General features: G+C 31.3%; 2 protein-coding genes across 2 annotated transcripts; one reads left to right on the top strand and one right to left on the bottom strand.

Annotated features, from left to right (window-relative positions):
• Positions 1-73: 73 nt before the first annotated feature.
• On the bottom strand, positions 74-4,091 carry LOC106759489 (MDIS1-interacting receptor like kinase 2). The gene is made up of 2 exons (XM_014642677.2): positions 985-4,091; positions 74-743 (listed from the first exon to the last, which is right to left on the bottom strand). Exons 1-2 carry the CDS (start codon positions 3,908-3,910, stop codon positions 376-378), a joined length of 3,294 nt encoding a protein of 1,097 aa, XP_014498163.1. The 5' UTR covers positions 3,911-4,091; the 3' UTR covers positions 74-375.
• Positions 4,092-13,029: 8,938 nt separating this feature from the next.
• Positions 13,030-19,296, top strand: LOC106758052 (subtilisin-like protease Glyma18g48580). The gene is made up of 11 exons (XM_014640957.2): positions 13,030-13,195; positions 13,321-13,430; positions 14,520-14,617; positions 14,715-14,870; positions 14,942-15,065; positions 15,440-15,986; positions 17,361-17,455; positions 17,567-17,815; positions 17,923-18,052; positions 18,201-18,417; positions 18,502-19,296. Exons 1-11 carry the CDS (start codon positions 13,106-13,108, stop codon positions 19,041-19,043), a joined length of 2,358 nt encoding a protein of 785 aa, XP_014496443.1. The 5' UTR covers positions 13,030-13,105; the 3' UTR covers positions 19,044-19,296.
• Positions 19,297-19,683: the final 387 nt, after the last annotated feature.

The raw sequence follows: 19,683 nt of genomic DNA, 5'->3' as shown, positions 1-19,683 counted from the left end.
ATTATGATATGACTTGTACCGCATGCAGCATATCAATAGCAGGGTGATGCTGCATAATGTAATTCGATCTAACGCAGCTGCAAGGATAGACTTTATTTGTGATGATGATTGAAGTGATGAACAAGAGATTGCTGCAACGTATGCATGTGCCAAAAATGAAGTGATTGTTGCCACATGCATATACCAAAAGCTTGAGAGTGTTGTAACATCTATAACAGTGTGAGGATGAGTAACACCCAATCCCCCTATTATTTGAACCAGAAAATCTAATTGCTCTAGTTACTTATACATGATTTATTACAGTAACAAGCTTACATCATGATACAAAGGATAAATGGTGAACAAAACAAGAAAAACTTAAGTAGTTGTATGTAGTTAAATACTGCTTTGGAGGAGTTGTGCAAGTCTGATATTAGGGAACTCATTTGCTAAAGGTGACTTACCCATCATAAGCTTTTTGGACACTTGATCCATTGTTGGTCGAGAACATGGATTTTCATTCAAGCAAGAAAATGCCAAGATTGCAACCAAAATGACATCCCCAACAACCGGTTTAAGAGGATGAGGAGGTCTCTGGTCTATCACATCAATCAGTAGCAAGTTATGAGTTATTGCTGCTGAAGATGAAGATAACAAGGAAGAAACGAGATCCCCCGGATGTTTCCCCATGATGATTTCTAGACAAAGCACTCCAAAACTGAATACATCACATTTCTCAGTCACTTCCATGGTCTGGGCAAGCTCTACAATAAACAAAAACCACAGTTTGTTATGCTAATAGTTTACCAACTGATATGTTCTAAATGGGTTTGGTATTTGCATATATATACCACTTTTGTACTTTACTTCTTAACATTCATTGGATTCATTAGCTTAATTCATCTACATGTAAACAAGGGTTAAACATAATTTGAACGTAAAGTTAATTGCAAAAAACAAAGATAATTCCAAATCATATTTCTAAATGAGGAAAAAGGATCCAACCTGGAGCTGCATACCCAAAGGTGCCTGCAAATGTGGTCCAAGTGCTTGAACCAGGTTTTAGAATCTTAGCTGTCCCAAAATCAGAGACATGAGGTTCTTTTTGTGAATCTAAAAGAATATTCTTGCTGGATATGTCTCGATGAATTATGGGTGGTGAGCAATCCTGATGCATATAGGATAAAGCATGTGCCACACCTTTAACAACATTTACTCTCTGTTCCCAGTAAAATGAAGCTGCTTTTTTTTCATTGATTAGTACTTGATCCAAGCTACCCCCTTCCAAGAACTCGTAGACCAAAAAGGAGAAGCGTGAATGTGAGCAAAATCCACATAGCTTTACAATGTTACGGTGCCTGATTTCTGTCAAAGCTTGAATTTCGTTTTCAAAAGCTTTAAAATTAGGCGTCTCTTCATCTGTTTCCATGTGAAGTTTCTTCACCGCAAAAACATGGCCTGTAGACATCTCTGCTTTGTAAACCGATCCTTGCCCTCCAAGTCCAATCAGATGTTTTTCGTTGAAATTATCGGTTGCTTCAATGATGTGTTCAAACATAATTTTTCCATCGTGACTCCATATGGAAAACACTTCTCCAGTGAGTTTCTTTCCGGAATGCACATTTTCTTTACCATGTATATCTTCCTTTCTTGCTTTTCGACAGAGAATATACATTGAAACTGACACCCCACATAACACTAGAACAAGAGCACCCAAGAAAATAAATAATGCTCTTTGAATGCCCTTGTGCCTCTTCCGACTGTGGTTGGTTGGGCAATGCATTAAGCCAGTGACATTGCCACACAAGTCTCTGTTATTTTTCAATGATTCAATTGAAGCATTAAGAAAGGCTTCGTTATTTGGAAGTGGCCCTTCTAACTGGTTGTATGATATGTTGACAGAAATCAAACCTGAAAGGCCATCAAAACTGGATGGAATATTTCCAGAAAGATTATTGTGAGAGAGATTAAGCCACTGCAGTTTCATCACCTCTCCAAGCTCTTTTGGTATTGTTCCACTCATCATATTCCCACTAAGATCAAGATATTCAAGAGGCTGAAATTTGCGAAACTCCAGGGGAATAGTTCCGTTTATTTTGTTATTGCTCAAAGTCAACCTTCGTAAGTTGGGCAATTCTACAACTTCTCTCGGTATTGTTCCACTCAACTGGTTACCTCCAAGATCCAAATCTTCAAGAATTTGCAGTGATCCGATTTCTTTGGGAATGTCACCAGAAAGGTGGTTGTTGCTAATCTCAAGTTCAATTAACAATTTCATATTCCCTAATTCCTTTGGAATCTTTCCCTTCAAGTTATTAGAAGAAAGGTGAAGCTTGCCTAGTTTGGTTGCCTCAGCAAGTTCGACTGGTATAACACCAGAAATGTTATTGTTGGATATCTTTAAGGTACCAAGATTAGGACACTTCCCCCAGTTTGGTGAAATTTGGCCGTAAAACTTGTTGTCGCTCAAATCAATGTATTCCAAATTTGGATATACACCAAAATCTTGTGAGATATCTCCTTCCAATTGGTTCCCTTCCAACCTGAGTCTAGTAACACTAGAACAGTTCTTCAAGCTTATTGGCACCGGACCGGTAAAACGGTTGTGGTGAGCACTAAGGGAGCTTAGGGACCCAGCAGAGCAAATTTGTGGTGGTAAATGTCCTGTGAAATCATTCTGAGCAAGTAACACAAAAGACATGTTCCGAATGTTATTCAAGACTTGTGAAACACTGCCATTAAGTTTGTTGAAGGACAGTTCTAAAATAGTGAGGTTTTTCAAATTTCCAATTGTGGCAGGAATTGTTCCGGTGAGATTGTTGATTTGGAGACTAAGTACTTTCAAATGGATCAAGTTTCCTATAGAGGGAGGAATTGATCCAGAAAGATTGTTAGAGCGTAAAAACAACCTGGTGAGCTTGGTCAGGTTTCCAATTGTGGAAGGAATAGGTCCAGAAAGGTGGTTGTAATCAAGTCCAAGTGTATCTAAATTGGCCAAGTTTTCTATGGAAGCAGGGATTGATCCAGAAAGATTATTGTTATCAAGAAAGAGCAAGGTCAAGTTAGACATGGTCCATAAGGAGGATGGAATTGGCCCAGATAAAAGGGAGTTATTGGAAATGCGAAGCAAATTTAAACTAGACATGTTTCCTATTGTTTCAGGGATAGTACCAGAGAGAGAATTTCTTGACAAATCAATATTCTTAAGGTTTCTCAACATTGAAATTTCTTGAGGAATGGAACCAGAAAATTTATTAATTTTAAGATTTAGAAACTCTACCTTGTACAACTTTCCAATCTCTGGTGGAATAGGGCCAGAAAAACTGTTTAGGCCTAAATCTAGATATGTCAAATTGGAAAGGTTTGCTATGGAATTAGGAATCTCACCACTTAGTTGACATTTGTCCAGATCAAGGCCTTGTAAACTCCTTAGTGTCCACACTTGTTGAGGGATGGAACCATTGAAATAATTTGTAGAAAGATTCAAAATTTTTACTCTGGACATGTTACCAATTTGTGGTGGAATGGTCCCATAAAAGGAGTTGTTAAAGATATTTAGGATGAGTAGGTTAGGAAAAGCTGAGAAGTTGAGGGTGTGAAGGGTACCTATGAGACCATAATTTGAAAGATCTATGGTGGAGATGGACTTGGAATTGTTACAATGAATTCCTTCCCATTGGCATGAAGTAGAACCTGTCCAAGTTGATAAGAGATCTTGGCTGCTGTTATCAAAGCTGTGTTTCCACTTTAACAGTGCATTTGCCTCACTGTTATCAGTTGCAGCTTCATCACCAACAGTTCTTGCGCTGGCAGCAGAGGCCAAAACTACTGTTTTGGAAAACCAAGCAAGTTGGAGTGAAGAGTGTGTTAGAATTGCCAAAAGAAAGTAAGAGAGAATCCTCCATAAGGGTAGAATCTTGATGGATTCCATGGTTCAAGTATAACTGGATTTTGGGATGAAGAACACTCATTTAAAGGCTGCATATTCTTGTAAGGGAAAGGTGTATTATTGTGAAGATAGAAATAGGTGAAACTAGGATGTGCTTATAATGTGGCATGAGTGGACCCTTGTGACATGACTTCACCAAAAACTTTTCAATAAGAAAAGTTATTCACGCAAGTACGAATCTCCAACATGATTTTTGTATCTGCACAAAAAGAAGAAATCATACATGGCATTGTCAAGAACCGAAAAGATTCCTATCTTGTCAAATATGGCCGCGATAATGGATACACTTGAAAGTGTAGAGTTGTAATCTGACAAAAGGAAACAGATTTAGCTGATTAGAATTGTAAGAGAACCTCTTAAAGTGTGTTTTAAGAATGGTATCTATCATCATAACTTTGACTCAAGGATGATATATGAGTAATGATGTTGGCATATTGATAAAACCACCAGCAGCCTTTGCCATTTGACATTTCTTCTTTTTCAGATTCTCCAGAAAGCCCAACATTTGGTATTTTTCCCTTGACATGTCTCACAAAAAATTATAACAATTTGATGATATAACAGAGATTATCTGTTTCGTGTCTCGAGCTATTCAGAAATATCACGACAAACCCAATACTTTCTTTCATTAGTTATATGCTGATTAAATGCAATTAACAGAAATAATCTACAAGTTCATTAAATTGATTTTCATTGCCATTTTTCTTTTCAACTATTGAAATGATTTGAATTAATCGTGATTTTAATCACAATGATAATCATTATTAGTTCTGTTAATTAACATTGGTTTTGTATTCACTGGTTATTTTCATTATTTAATTAAACTTCATTGTTTAATTTTATTTGTTGTAAGACATGGAATATTCATTCCAATTAATTTCAATTTATACTGAATGGCAAATACATTTTAGTTACAAATTAAACTTCAATTATACATTAATATAAAAAATGACAAGAAGGAACATACGATCCAAAGTGTTAGACATTCAAGTCAAAGCAAAATAAACCTAAAATCTGTCCAGTCAAATAAACCCATAAAGAATAACGAAAGTTAATATTAAAGTAAGAATTTGTTTAAAATGTGACAGGATTGATGTGATTAATGATAATTTTTAATATCTTAAGAAATTGGTTTTTGAGTTAGAATAAAAAAGAGAGGTTTAAAACTAAATTAAATATAAAATGATAGATATTTGAAATTACTAACAAAAAAAAAGATGTAACAAATGATACTAGATACAAATTCCATTTTGAATTTGTTACACCTTCTAAAAAGTCCTTATCGTTCAAAACAAGATTATGACACAAGAATTTTTTATGCATTTATATACTAAATTTGGTGTTGTCAATAAACAAGGATATTAAGAGAATAAATCACTTTATGCAAACTGAATTTACTGTTACAATGAATGAAGGAAATTTTAGATTTATATTTCCTCTTTTATCTTCTGTTTGTTTCTTATCTTATACTGTAATATAAATTAATAATAAAAAAACTGTAAATTTGTATCTCTTGATACGAAGACGAATTTAAAATATATATATATATATATATATATATATATATATATATATATATATATATATATATATATATATATATATTCTTTCCACATAATCTCGTTTATAAGGGAAAAAAAGTTTACAAAAGAGTTATGAAATTACACATTTATTCTTCAATTTATATGATAAATTTTAGATCTTCGTAAGAAAACAACGTAACATGTTATATTATATATCCAGCATAATCGATTATGTTTATATGTTACGTTATATGTGTAACATAATTAATTACATTATATAATATTTTAAAATAATATAAATAAAATATTAAAATAAGAAAAAAAAATCATAAATAATAAAAATATTATAATTGAAATAGTACTAAAAATAATAATAGTAATAGTACAAATAATAATAAAATAATAGTAATAGTAAAAATATTAATAAATCATAAAATAATAAAAATAATAATAAAATTAAAAATAATGGTAGTAATAACTAAATTATAATAATATAATAATAAAATCATAAAATAATAAAAAATAATATTAGTAAAAAATGATAAAAATAATAACAAAAATAATTTTATGAAATAATAATAGAATTGTAATTCAATATTTAATTAAAGTTAATTTTTAATACTAAGGATAATTTAGTAAATTTATAAATATAAAATCTTAAAAAAAATTTAAAAATTATTATACGAAGCAAATCACTTATAAACGTTTTTTTTCTTCGTTCTCTATCCACTTTCTGTTTTCTTTCACTCTCCACATATTTTTTCTTAATTTAAATGACTTCAAACTTTACTATCTTTTCCTTTTTTACCCCATACTTTTCAAATACACTTTGTAATCAATTAGAGATATCCTTTTAATCTTTCAATAAACATTTATTTTAGTTAGAAATAAGACTAAGAGTAAGAAAATATTAAGTGATTTAGCATACAATTTTTTTTTTTTGTGTTATTTATCCTGAGAGGAGATAAAATGGATCGATAAAACTGATTCAACGTATTTAGTGTAAAAAAAAATTATAGTAAAAATATTTATGTAATATTTAATACTATAATAAAACTTCTTAAGAATTTCTTAAAAGATATATACCTCAATAGAACTGAATTGGACTAAACTAATATAAAAACCAAATGTTTTATTGTTTCTTCTATTAGACGTTTCACTAATTAATCGCCTTTTTCTATGATTTTTATGAAAATATTTTGAAATTGTTTTTAAGCAATCCCTTGTACTGTTTACTTATATTGTTTTACAAAATTTTCAGCTAAAAGTGCTTTTAAACTTTATTAAACTTTATTTTCAATATGAACAAGTCACCACTTAAATCTTTAAGAATGGTGTGTCCAACAGTAATTATTAGGGTTGAAATTATCATCCAAAAGTCCATTAATTAAGATTGAAAGCTTTAAAAAGATATTAGAAATGGCAAGTGAATATTAGTTAAAAGCATTTAGAGCATTAATTATTATAATGTGGAATTATTGTAGTGATGATTTTGTAAGATGTAGTTGTGAGATGTTTATGAGTAGACTTTTGAAAGTTTTGGTGAAAGAAACAAGCATTTATAAATGAAGACATCTTTTTCCAAAGTTTGCATTATTAGGTCCGCACTTCTCAACCCTCAATTATTTTAAGAAAAAATGTATCATGCTTTAGAGAAAGGAACTATTGTCTTTCGATCAAAAACAAAATATAAAACAACTGTACGTAAATATAAACTCAGATACACTAACAACGGTCACTGGAAATCTTTTTGTGATGAAAAGGTACCTAAGCCTAGTTCAAGTTGGAGTTAATATGTACAAAATTATGTTTTTCTTTTTGCCTTCCTTAATGCTTCAACTTCAATGTTCTTTCATAAGTCTATCAAAAATATTTCATGTTAATTTCCATTTATCTCAAACACATAATTCAATCTCTTGCTGTGTCTTATCCACCTACATTTTGCAAATAATATCTATAAAAAAACAATATTTTATCGACAATTTGTGGGGTCAAATTCAATTCCTTTCCTTAATCCATTCTTTCAATTTCAAATTCAGATCAAAACTTCTCTTTTCATTTTATGTTTTCTACCGTTCGGTTAAACTGAAAAAGTTATTTATAAAAAACATTTTGATGTCAAAATCAATAAAAGATAGAACAATACTAATAATAAATATATAATAAATGTAATTAATCTACCACAATATTTTATCACTAATGTAGAAAGAGTTTTAGACATATGTCATTTTGGGCTTTTAACGTCTATTAACCAATCAACGTCATTACTGATGACGTCAATGGGACGTCGGATATCCATATAACAGACGTCTATAATGAAGTCAGTTAGTGTCATGTCCGACGTCACTAGACATCGGTATAGGCCTAACCCGATGTCTAAATGCACAATATAGACGTCGGACTGCGTATTAACCGACGTCTAAGAGCATATAAAGACTTCGAACATGTCACCAACCGACGTCAAAGGTCATTATAGACGTCGGTCTTTGCATTAACCGATGTCTAATACAATAGTTGTGTTTTAGTGCAGTTTTGTTCCTGTCTTTGGATAGCCTAGTAGCACACTTGGCCTTTGCTAGTTTCCCCCGAAAAAAAACTTGTGTCTTTTGAATTTCTCATGACATTTCAACCCAAAACCGAACCTGGGTTCTTGCTTAGTTCCATTTTCAACCGCAAGAGTGAAAAATTACGGTGAAACGATAACTAGGAAACGACCTACGGTCGTTTTTAGGTCGAAACGCCACCAGAAATCCGAAAGACGCCGCTTTTTCTGGGAGACAGCTAGCAAAGGAAGAATGTGGTACTACGTTACCCCAAGAAAGGAACAAAACTGAACTAAAACACAACATGAAGAAAATAAATTTTAATCAGTTGAACCAGAAGATAATCGATGAAAGACTGAACAAAGTTTAAACGGTAACCATAAAAAAATACGCACCTGGAATGTAATATCGCAAGAGGGAAGAAGGAGAGGAGGATGACGATGATATTATCAGAAACAATAATGCAATGTCGCAAGAGAGAAAAAGGAGAGGAGCTGCAAGAGAGAAAAAGGAGAGGAGGAAGACGATGATATCAGAAACTGCAATTATTTAACATGAAATGGGGCGTCGATTGCTACAGAAACCGACGTCTATAGTCACATAGACATCTGTTATCTAACTAATATGACGTCAAAGATAACTTTCAATCTGACTTTTTGAATGCACATTAGACGTCGGACACCAGGGGAGCCGACGTCTATTGCGCTGAACCGATTGACGTTTCATTTCCTATCAAGGAAGTAGACGACAGTTGTCCAAGGCGTCAACGTCTATAACAATATAGATGTCGGGGCTTTGTTATCGGACATTGAAGTGTCTGCGAGTTTGGTAAACATCATTAATTACAGGCACATAAACGTCGCCCACCGAGAAATCCGACGTCTATATTGCAGAAATTGATGTCTTCCCGCCTTCCGAACATGTCATACACGTCAGTTGTTTACTAAATGACGTCTAAGCGCCTGAGAATTAGGTGAAGAGCATTAATTGCAGGCAAGTAGACGTCGGCCCCCCAGAACAACCGACGTCAATGGAGTAGAAAAGTCTGTCTTCTCGCCTACCTCAGGCCATTGGACGTCGGTTTAGGGCATAACATACGTCTATTATATCATAGACGTCGTTTGTCCTAGAAACCGACGTCTTGGTGACCAACTTATTTACGGTAATGCTACCGTTCATTAATATATGTCGGGCTGCCTTCTAGCTGACGTTTTTTAAGTGATGTTAAACATCGTTTTTGCACTAATGTATATATGTATTTATAAATTTTAAAATGAATTTTATATTAATATAAACTTAATTACGGTCTAACTAATAATCTTATTAACATAATTTTTTTGAACATTAACTTTTTTTTAATCCGATAACTCGACTGTTTTGGAGTTTCAAATTGATAGAAACTATCGATCTTTTGCTGAACGTTCATACCATACACAACTACTTTCATTTATGCTCTTTTATTACATTTAGAGACTTTTGTTCTAAATTCTTAGATTAAAATTGATATATGTGATTTTTTCATTCAAAACAATACTTTCATCCATTCCACACACCATTCTCATTTAACAAAGCATACTCATTTGTTAATCTTCAATCAAACCAATATAGTTACTTTTTTGTACATTTAAATACATTGTAAAGAATCTTTCAACTAATCTTAAAACCCAACCACATAATCTATGATCACTGATTCATTTTGCTTACACATATATATATACACCAAATTTAATCTCTCACAACTATGGACCACAAACATGTTGGCATGTGTTTGTACTTTATTATCTTTTTGTTGCGTAACTTTAATCATTATTAAAAAAAAAATATATTTACTAGGTTGATAGATATAATTATTTTTGTTTTTGAGTAGGATGGATGGCAGGGACCACCACTTCATTAATAGATTTTGAAGCATATGAGTGGCTTTACCTAGTATTAAATATTCAACTTTCGGGACGCACTAACCTAATTTGAGAAACATCGTTTTTGGTGCACTCACCTTTCTTTTTCTTCTTTACAAAAACAAGCCGGGACCATAATCAAAATATTTTTAGGTAAACAAAATTACATTTATTTAATTCTATCTTTTTTTTTTCTAAATACAAAAATTTATATTTCTATTATTACTTTATTTTTATATTCTGTATCAAATAAATATAAAAATATATCATCATACACTAAATATTACAAAATCTGGTTTGATTGAAGTATTTTGTGAAAAAAGGTTACGTTGAGAAAAAAAAAAAGAACTTTGTAAATATTCATGAAAAGGTGGTTGATTTATGTTTTCAACACAATGTAATTAAATAAATTGTGTAAAGAAAAAAGACTTTCTAGCTGTGTTAATATTATCATAACATTATGTACATACAGGATAACGTCTATGTTTTCTCCAGCGAAATATTTAATTATAAAATAAATAAAAAATTATTTAAAATAAAATTATAAAACTTATTTATATTTAATTTCATAATTATAATAATAAAAATATATTATAATTTTATTATTTTTTATTGTTAATAAAAAATATAAATACACAAACACATTTTTTCACTAACAACCTAAATGTAATAACTAAAATTATTCATACTAAATAACATTATTAAAACTAGTTAAAACATATATGTATGTGTATTTAATTTTTTTATAATAATAAAATTATTATTATTATAATTATGAATTTAAATATAAATAATTTTTGTAATTTTATTGTAAATCATTTTTATTTATTTTATAATTGAGAAAATCATTAAGTTTAAAATAAGTTTAAATTTCAAAAAGGTTAAATTTTAAAATAATTACTTAAAAAGTGAAATTAATAAAATAGTTATTTTAAAGGTAAAATTGAAAAATAAATATGGAAAAATAAATATCCTTTATATGTAGATATAGATAAATAAAATATTAAATTATTTTATTTTTTTTACCGAAATAATATATCTTTTCAATTATTTCTTGTCTTTTTTTTCTTTCTCTTTTTTACCTTTATTAAAAAGAACAATATATCTTCCTTCATTAAATAAAAGTATTGAATGAAAATAATTTTTTAAAACATTATTGTTTGTTTATAATAGGTGAGAGAACAAAAAATCACTTTTTCCGAAATAAAATAATACGAGAGGGTACCACTGTTACATTATGGTTTTATTTCTGAAATGGTATAAGGGACTTTTGTTTTGAATTTTAGATACTTGAAGTTGGAAAAACAAAATTTTAATTTAGTTTTCTAAAACCAGCGTTTTATAGAAAAAAAAATACTGTTTTCAATGATATATTTACCAAGTTTTCAATAAAATAAATAATTTTTTGAAGAAAATATATTTTATTTTACGTTCCAGTATGATAAAGAGATTGTAATTCATGTATCTATTATAAAAGAGAAACAATTTTTTTAATGATATTAAATTAAATATATTATATAATTAATTATTGTTTTGGTAGATATTTTTGGGACCGAGAGACTGACCTTGATGACGGTACCTGAAAAGGCACTCCAACACTCAAGTTAGGTGTTAGTTGTAGAATATTCTCAATCCTAAGCAGTAGTGCTTAGTCTGAGAAAGAAAGTAAGTGGGAGAATGACAAAGTGATTATAGCAGAGAGTATGCTAAAATGTGCTTGGAGTCCTTAACCTTTTATTTATAGGCTTTGGATTAGTAGAATATAAGCAAAATAAGATATAAACAACCTTACTTGACAAATCTCTGTTTGGATATGACGTAATATATTTCTGTTTGGATATGATTTGATAATATCTCTGTTTGGATATTATTTGATGATATCTCTGTTTGGATATCATTTACGCCTGTGATGCATTGGGCCTTGAACCTAATAAAACTTGATCCATTCTGATAATTCGACCCAGTTAATTGGTAAGCTGGATCGTCCGGTGTAACCGGCCGTAAGATGATGTGTCCGATCGTCAGAGATATACTATCGTACAACTATAATAGAAGATAGTAATATAATACTTAGTTCAAAAAGGCTATCACTTTTATTATTGAAAGCAAATACTTATTTACCAACATTATGCATAATAGTGATTAAAGTGTTTCCTTGTGTATGGACCGACACAAAGCAAATATATTGTTTTGAAATAATTGTACACCAAAAATAGAAAATAAAATTTAATTTTTTTGTCATGACAAAAAATTTAAATTTTACTTTATTATTTTTAATTTTAAAAATTATACCTCAAACAGTTCAAGAGACAAAACAATAATGTACTTTGTAGATTGATGGCACAAAATTTACAGTACATGGTTAGAATCTTTATCACTTCAACTTTCACTTGAGTGCTTTACTCTCTGTACTGCCTTATCTTAGCCATTGGATTTACATCTAAAAGTTACTAATATATTATATATTAAATATGAAAGATCGATATGTTAGTATTAAAGTTATCTTCTTCAATGTAATGCCATGATCTTTTGTCCTCACAATGTGAAGGAGAAGGTGGAAAAATAGTTGGTAAATCATTTTTTATATTTGACCTTCCTATCATACATAAATTTTGATTTTTATGTTTGATCCATTTAGATCATATATAATTTACATCTAACACATACAAATTTAACATAAATTAATATTTAACCTAAACAGATCAAATATAAAAGTCAAAATTTACGTTTTACAATAAAAAATTAGACGTAAAAGTTAACAAATTATTTATCAAAATATTATCACATATTTTTCATGTCTTGATCTCAACTTATTGAATATAAATTGGTTGAGGTAATAAGTCATTTCTGTATATTAATGGATTAGTGGTAGTATATTCAAATATAAAAATGAACATCTTCTCGAAATAAATCCTAGTAAATTTTATAATTCTTATATATTAAATGATAAATTTAAATTTAATTGAATGGTATTAAACTTAAAATGAAATATATTGCTACTTTTATAATCTATTATAAAAAGAATAAATGAGCTAAAAAAAAGTTAGAGATTGATGAAGAAAAGAAAAAGTTCAGTTGTCTCCTTAATATGTTTTAAAAGCAAAAGCCATCTGATGCACATTTCCCAAAGATCAAAAGAGAAGATTTAAGGGCTAGAAAACAAAGATGTCCTATAAATATGCATTTCATAGCTGGTAGGCATCACAGCAAAACATGGGCAGCTCCATTTTTCTCCTCCGCCTTATACTTACCTCCCTTCTTCTTTTCACTTTCTTCCTCCAAACTGTTTATGGCACCAAAAAGGCAAGCAAACTGCTTTTTGCTTATTGCTAATTCATCTGACACTAAAATGATGATGATGATGATGATTTCTTTGTGATATCATTGATCTTTGCTTATATTTCAGAAATGTTTGATTTTGTTTGCAGAGTTACATTGTATACTTGGGAGCACACTCTCATGGTTCCAACCCTACTTCTGTTGACCTCCAAACTGCTACTCTTTCTCATTATCATTTACTAGCTTCAACCCTCCGAAGGTATCAAATTATGCTTTCTTCTGTAATTTTGTTTTTCATCAATTATTCTCCTATTATACTTTCAACTTTCATATATTGTTATTCTCATATTATGTTTATTCAATAGCTTTTCCTTCCACTAATTTCTTTTTTTTATCATGTTACCTGTCTCTATATAAGTTGAAATAAAATTAATGTCTCTAAAACTAATTTTAATTTAATAATTTTACATAAAAAAATATAAGTTTATGAAATAAAATTATATCTTTTTTTTTAATTGTGAATGCTTTTCTTGTTAATATAACTTTGTATATTCACAGAGAAATTTGAATAAAAAATGATTAACAATATATAGACCATATATATAGATTAGATATCATATATATATATATATATATATAGAGAGAGAGAGAGAGAGAGTACTGTCTTTGTCCCATTAATAAACAAATTAAACTATCTAAATCCATTAGGAAAAAGTTTTTTTATCAATTTTTTTATAATTTTTTAATAACGTGTTGTGGTTTATGATTAATTTATTTTAAATATTTTTTTTTAAAAATAAATTTAAACATATAAATGAAATAGTAACATATAATTCATTGTAAAAAAGTTATTAAAAATAACTTTTAAAATATGATTATGCTTATGTTTAAGGATAACAATACATTGTTAGAAAGAAAAACAACCCCATTAAAAAATGAATATATATCTGTACCAAAATAATGATTATATGAATAATCGAAAAACCATTAAAATAGCTTATGAATAACAATGATTGATAAAATTAATGAATATTTACTCTAGTAATATAACTAGGCGACAAAAGTCATCGGAAAGAATCTTTTTGGAGATTGACTATAAATAATTTATTCTAACTTTTACTCAGTACGTCCTCCTGCTGATAAAAAACAAAGTATGTCCTTAGTCTTTTACAGTTCAAGCATGTAAACTAAGTAGGTATATTAACTTAATTGTGTTGAAATTAAACTTATTTGATTAGAATGCATAAAAGACAAGCTAACAACCATAATAGGTTCTTAAATGTGTGAGATAAAGAAATTAACATATGGTAAGGTGAATACATCACATATGTAGTTAATGGTTTGACAGTGAGGAGAAAGCGAAAGAAGCAGTAATTTACTCATACAACAGACACATAAATGGGTTTGCAGCAATGCTGGAAGAGGAAGAAGCAGCAGATATTGGCAGTGAGCATGCTATGCTATAGCTTCCATTCATTAATTATTCTTTTTCATTTTGTTTTGTTTGAAATTAGTTAGTGACAAAGTGTTTGGAATGAGGCAGAAAACCCTAACGTGGTGTCTGTGTTCTTGAGCAAAAAACATGAACTGCATACTACTCGCTCATGGGAATTTCTTGGACTACAACGAAATGGTAAGAACTCTGCATGGCAGAAGGGAAGCTTTGGTGAAAATACAATAATTGCAAACATCGACACTGGTAAGCTTAGTTATCTATTATGTGCATGGGAATTTATGTGCATTCTTTAGTCCTGAATTTCGCGTTGATAGGTGTTTGGCCAGAGTCGGAGAGCTTCAGTGATAAAGGATATGGTCCTGTTCCCTCCAAATGGCGTGGGGGTAATGTTTGTCAGATTAACAAACTTCCACGCTCTAAGGCAAATCTATGCAACAGGTTCTTCTTCTCTTTTACCTTTTCTTTTTCTTCAATATATAATTTACAAATTCTGAAATAGTAAGGACTAACTTCAAAAAGAAATGACAATAATTGGAGACAAAATAAGAAATTATAATTTCGTGGGACCTTTTACAAACTGTTTCTATCCTTGGAAGACATAATTCATCGTTCATTTGTTTTTTAATGTTTGATTTCGTGTCTCTAACTACTTTACAAGTCCACCACCTTTCTCTTTCTCTTTTTCTTTATCAACTATCTTTATACTTTGTCCCTAGTTTCTTACATTATTCAATTTATACATAGATATCATATTCAAAATTATCTGTCTTTTCCTTAAATATTGTTAATAATATGGTCGTGTGTATGAACAGAAAGCTGATAGGAGCAAGATTCTTCAACAAAGCTTTCCAGGCTTACAATGGCGAACTTGTTCCATCGCTGCAAACAGCGCGTGATTTCATGGGGCACGGGACCCACACTCTATCAACCGCTGGGGGCAATTTCGTCCGAGGCGCAAGCGTATTTGCGGTGGGCAACGGCACCGCAAAGGGTGGCTCCCCTAGAGCACGAGTTGCAGCTTACAAAGTGTGTTGGTCTCTGACGGACCCTGCCGGTTGTTACGGCGCCGACGTGTTGGCTGCTATCGACCAAGCCATCGATGACGGCGTTGATATCATCAATCTTTCAGTTGGTGGCAGTTACGTGGTGACCCCCGAAGGAATATTCACCGACGAAGTTTCCATCGGAGCCTTCCATGCCATTTCCAGAAATATAGTGGTAGTTGCCTCTGCCGGAAATAATGGACCAACACCTGGCTCTGTGGTCAATGTGGCTCCTTGGGTCTTCACCATCGCTGCTAGCACCATAGACAGAGATTTCAGCAGCAATTTAACCATTAACAACAATCAACAAATCGAGGTACCATCATATCTAATTAAAACGTCTACGACTAATTGTTATTCTAACCTATCCATGAAAAAATATATATATAAATCTATCAAGAAAGTGATAATTCTAATAACATCAACTATTTTGTGTAAGTAAGATTTTTGAAGTAAAAGTATTCTTTTCTTTTATTTGATATATATATGTAGGAAAGAAAAGGAAAGAACAAAATTAATGGGCTCCACGTATGGAAAAACTTTCTTCATCACGTGGCCACTTCATAAGACTAAAGAATCTATGAGAAAGTCTTCAATATATATGCACTGCAAAATTTACATAGCCGTGGTCACCGACAAATATTTTCGTTTAATATTTTATCCATCGCTGTAAATTTTGTTACTGGTCTATACCAATATTTCAAAGGCGAAACTACAATATTAATCTCATAATTTTGTTAAATTAAAATGAGTAGTATTGAAAAAGACAACTTGGTTAGTGATTTACAAAGTAAATCAAATGACAAAGTGACATTATTAAAGTCTCCTGATGTGATTGGTATACATAGGACTGTTTTGTATCTAAGACTGATGGATACATGTGCTCATACAATTGGTGTTGCTGTAAAGAGCTGACAAGGATAAATTTAACCACAGAAATTTATAAGAAAGGATGATGCTCATCATTTTATTTTACTATTTTAGAAGTAGTATTTTTTAATTTACATAACGACCAATGAGTGCAATTTATATTAAGTTGTTCATTGGTATAGAACTTGTTCTAATTAAATATATTTTCATTATTTAGTTCACAATTATCTCTTTTGAATTCTACAAGTGATTAAAACATATGGAAGCCATGGATAAAACTAAAATATAGAATCACATATAGTATTAATGTTATATGAATATAACTTTTCATTTTCCTAGAGGTGAAATATTATTGGTTCAAGTTACGATCAGTACAACAAGAACTTCACATGGGTTGTCCAAGATAATCCCAACCATGACGTCGTTCTAATTGGAAATCTAGCAGAGATATATTGAAAATTTGAAGGAAAACGAGGGTCCCTCAAATATTCAGTTCTCCAAAGTTCTTTTTCTAACTGGATTAGGGTGGGTTAAAAATGAATTATCTCATCTAAATTGAGGAAAATATATCCTAAATTGGAAATCAACTCAGACTGAAATTAGTTTATCAGAATAAACTTCGATTCACTTTGCTCTAAAACCGACTCAAATAGATTATGGATCTAAATCGACATTCAATCGCAACTTTTTTTTTTCTAATGTTTTCAAGTACAATCAATTGAAAATTGCATTCGTTACGTTTTCATTTTAACTTCTTTTATTTTTATTTTTTTTATAAATTTCTGGCATCATAACGTTAGTTTTTATTATAAACTTGCAGGGAGCGAGTCTTTTTGTAAACTTGCCACCGAACCAGGCCTTTTCTCTGATCCTTTCCACTGATGCTAAACTTCCTAATGCAACATTTCGAGACGCGTAAGTACAAAATCTCACAGTCTTAATTTGCTTCAAACAACCTTTTTTATTAGAATATTAATGTTTCTTACATTGTTCTTGTTGTTGACATGTGTGTATATATTGGTGCAGTCAACTGTGTAGACGTGGAACACTTGATCCTGCAAAAGTAAAGGGCAAAATAGTGCGTTGTATTCGAGATGGAAAGATAAAATCAGTTGCTGAGGGTAATGAAGCTCTTTCTTCAGGCGCACAGGGAATGATTTTGGGCAATCAAAAGCAAAATGGAAAAACAACTTTTGGCGAGCCTCATGTTCTCTCAACTGTGGGCACAAATGATGACCATGCAGGAGCACAGTCTGATTTTTTCTTAACTGCAACGTAACTATATATCCTTCATGCACTTCAAAATTGTTTAGCAGTTTTCAAATGACATCCTACAAAACATTTGCTCCATTTTTTATTCATGCACACGTACATTTTTGCAGGGACCCTATAGAATCAGGTGCTACCATAAGAATGTCTACAGCAAGGACGTTATTTGGAAGAAAGCCAGCTCCAGTTATGGCTTCATTCTCATCTCGAGGACCCAATAAGATTCAACCATCAATACTCAAGGTGCAGCACGTCCACATTAGTTAATCAGTACATATTTGATTCATTTGTTATAATCAACTATGTATCTCTCTCTCTCTCTCTCTCTCTCTCTCTGTATATCATATTTGTTCGTGTTTGTTATGAAACCCTTGTTTTATTTTGGTTTCAGCCCGATGTGACTGCACCTGGTGTGAACATACTTGCTGCCTACTCAGAATTCGCAAGTGCATCAACCTTGCTAACAGACAATCGTCGTGGGTTTAAATTCAATGTACTGCAAGGAACTTCTATGTCTTGCCCTCATGTTGCTGGCATCGCTGGACTTCTCAAAACACGTTATCCTAGTTGGAGTCCTGCTGCTATAAAATCAGCAATCATGACCACAGGTGTCAATCTCTAATTTCATAATTTCTTAAGTTTTGGTTTTCTACCAAATTTTAACATGGTTAAGTATATATATACCTTTGCAGCAACCACACGAGACAACACAAACAGGCCAATACAGGATGCGTTTGCTAAAACACTGGCAACTCCCTTTGCTTATGGTTCAGGACATGTTCAACCTGACCTTGCCATAGATCCCGGCCTCGTTTACGATCTAGGCCTCACTGATTACTTGAACTTCTTATGTGCTTCTGGATACGACCAACAGCTCATTTCTGCTCTCAACTTCAACCGAACTTTCATTTGTTCAGGCACTCACAGTGTAACAGATTTGAACTACCCTTCAATCACATTGCCAAATCTAGGCTTAAAATCCGTAACCATTACTCGCACTTTAACAAATGTTGGAACACCAAGCACATACACTGCAACGGCCCAATTACCTGGATATAACATTGCCGTTGTGCCAAATTCCTTGAACTTCAATAAAATTGGTGAAAAGAAGACGTTCAAGGTGACTGTGCAGGCAAGCAGTGTAACTAAGCGGAGAACTTATCAATTTGGAGAATTGCGATGGACAGATGGAAAGCATATAGTAAGGAGTCCTATTACAGTAAAGCGCAGATGAAAAACTCTTCAATGTAGTTCGTTGAGTTTAGATCCTTTCTTATCATAGTAATTGCGTGGACGCGTGGATAATAAGTTTCACTCCAGCTAGGATCTCATCTCGTGTTATGGTAATGGTTGCGTTGTTTTTTTTCTGGGACGTGTTTGGTTTTTTCTCTATCTGTTATGATGTATTGTGTGTTTTATGTATAATAAGAACATTAATAATGGAAATGCAGGCAAGTTCGCATCATGCCAACGTTCTTCTCAAACTAGACCACTCTTGAAGAATTAATCTTAGAATTTGAGTTTCATCCCAATGAAGACTAATCCAGTTCTAAATCAATATTTTATATATATATATATATATATATATATATATATATATATATATATATATATATATATATATATATATATATATAACCTAATTAATAAGGATCTCGAACACTTCCGTTTCATTGAAGATAGATATTTCACTTAATGATTTTTTTTAACTATTTTATGTTAAATAGTTTAAATTATATATTTTAAAATAAGAGAGCAATGATAATGCACATTAGCATCACCCAAGAAGTAAAATGTATTTTACTGACATTCCTTTACAAGAAAGAAGAAAGAAAACGATTGTAATACATGTATCTCTTATAATAAGATAAATG

This window comes from Vigna radiata, chromosome 4 (genome assembly GCF_000741045.1).
Source record: "Vigna radiata var. radiata cultivar VC1973A chromosome 4, Vradiata_ver6, whole genome shotgun sequence".
Lineage (NCBI taxonomy): Eukaryota > Viridiplantae > Streptophyta > Magnoliopsida > Fabales > Fabaceae > Vigna > Vigna radiata.
Note: the sequence above shows the minus strand (reverse complement) of the source record. Positions and strands in the feature narration are given on the sequence as shown.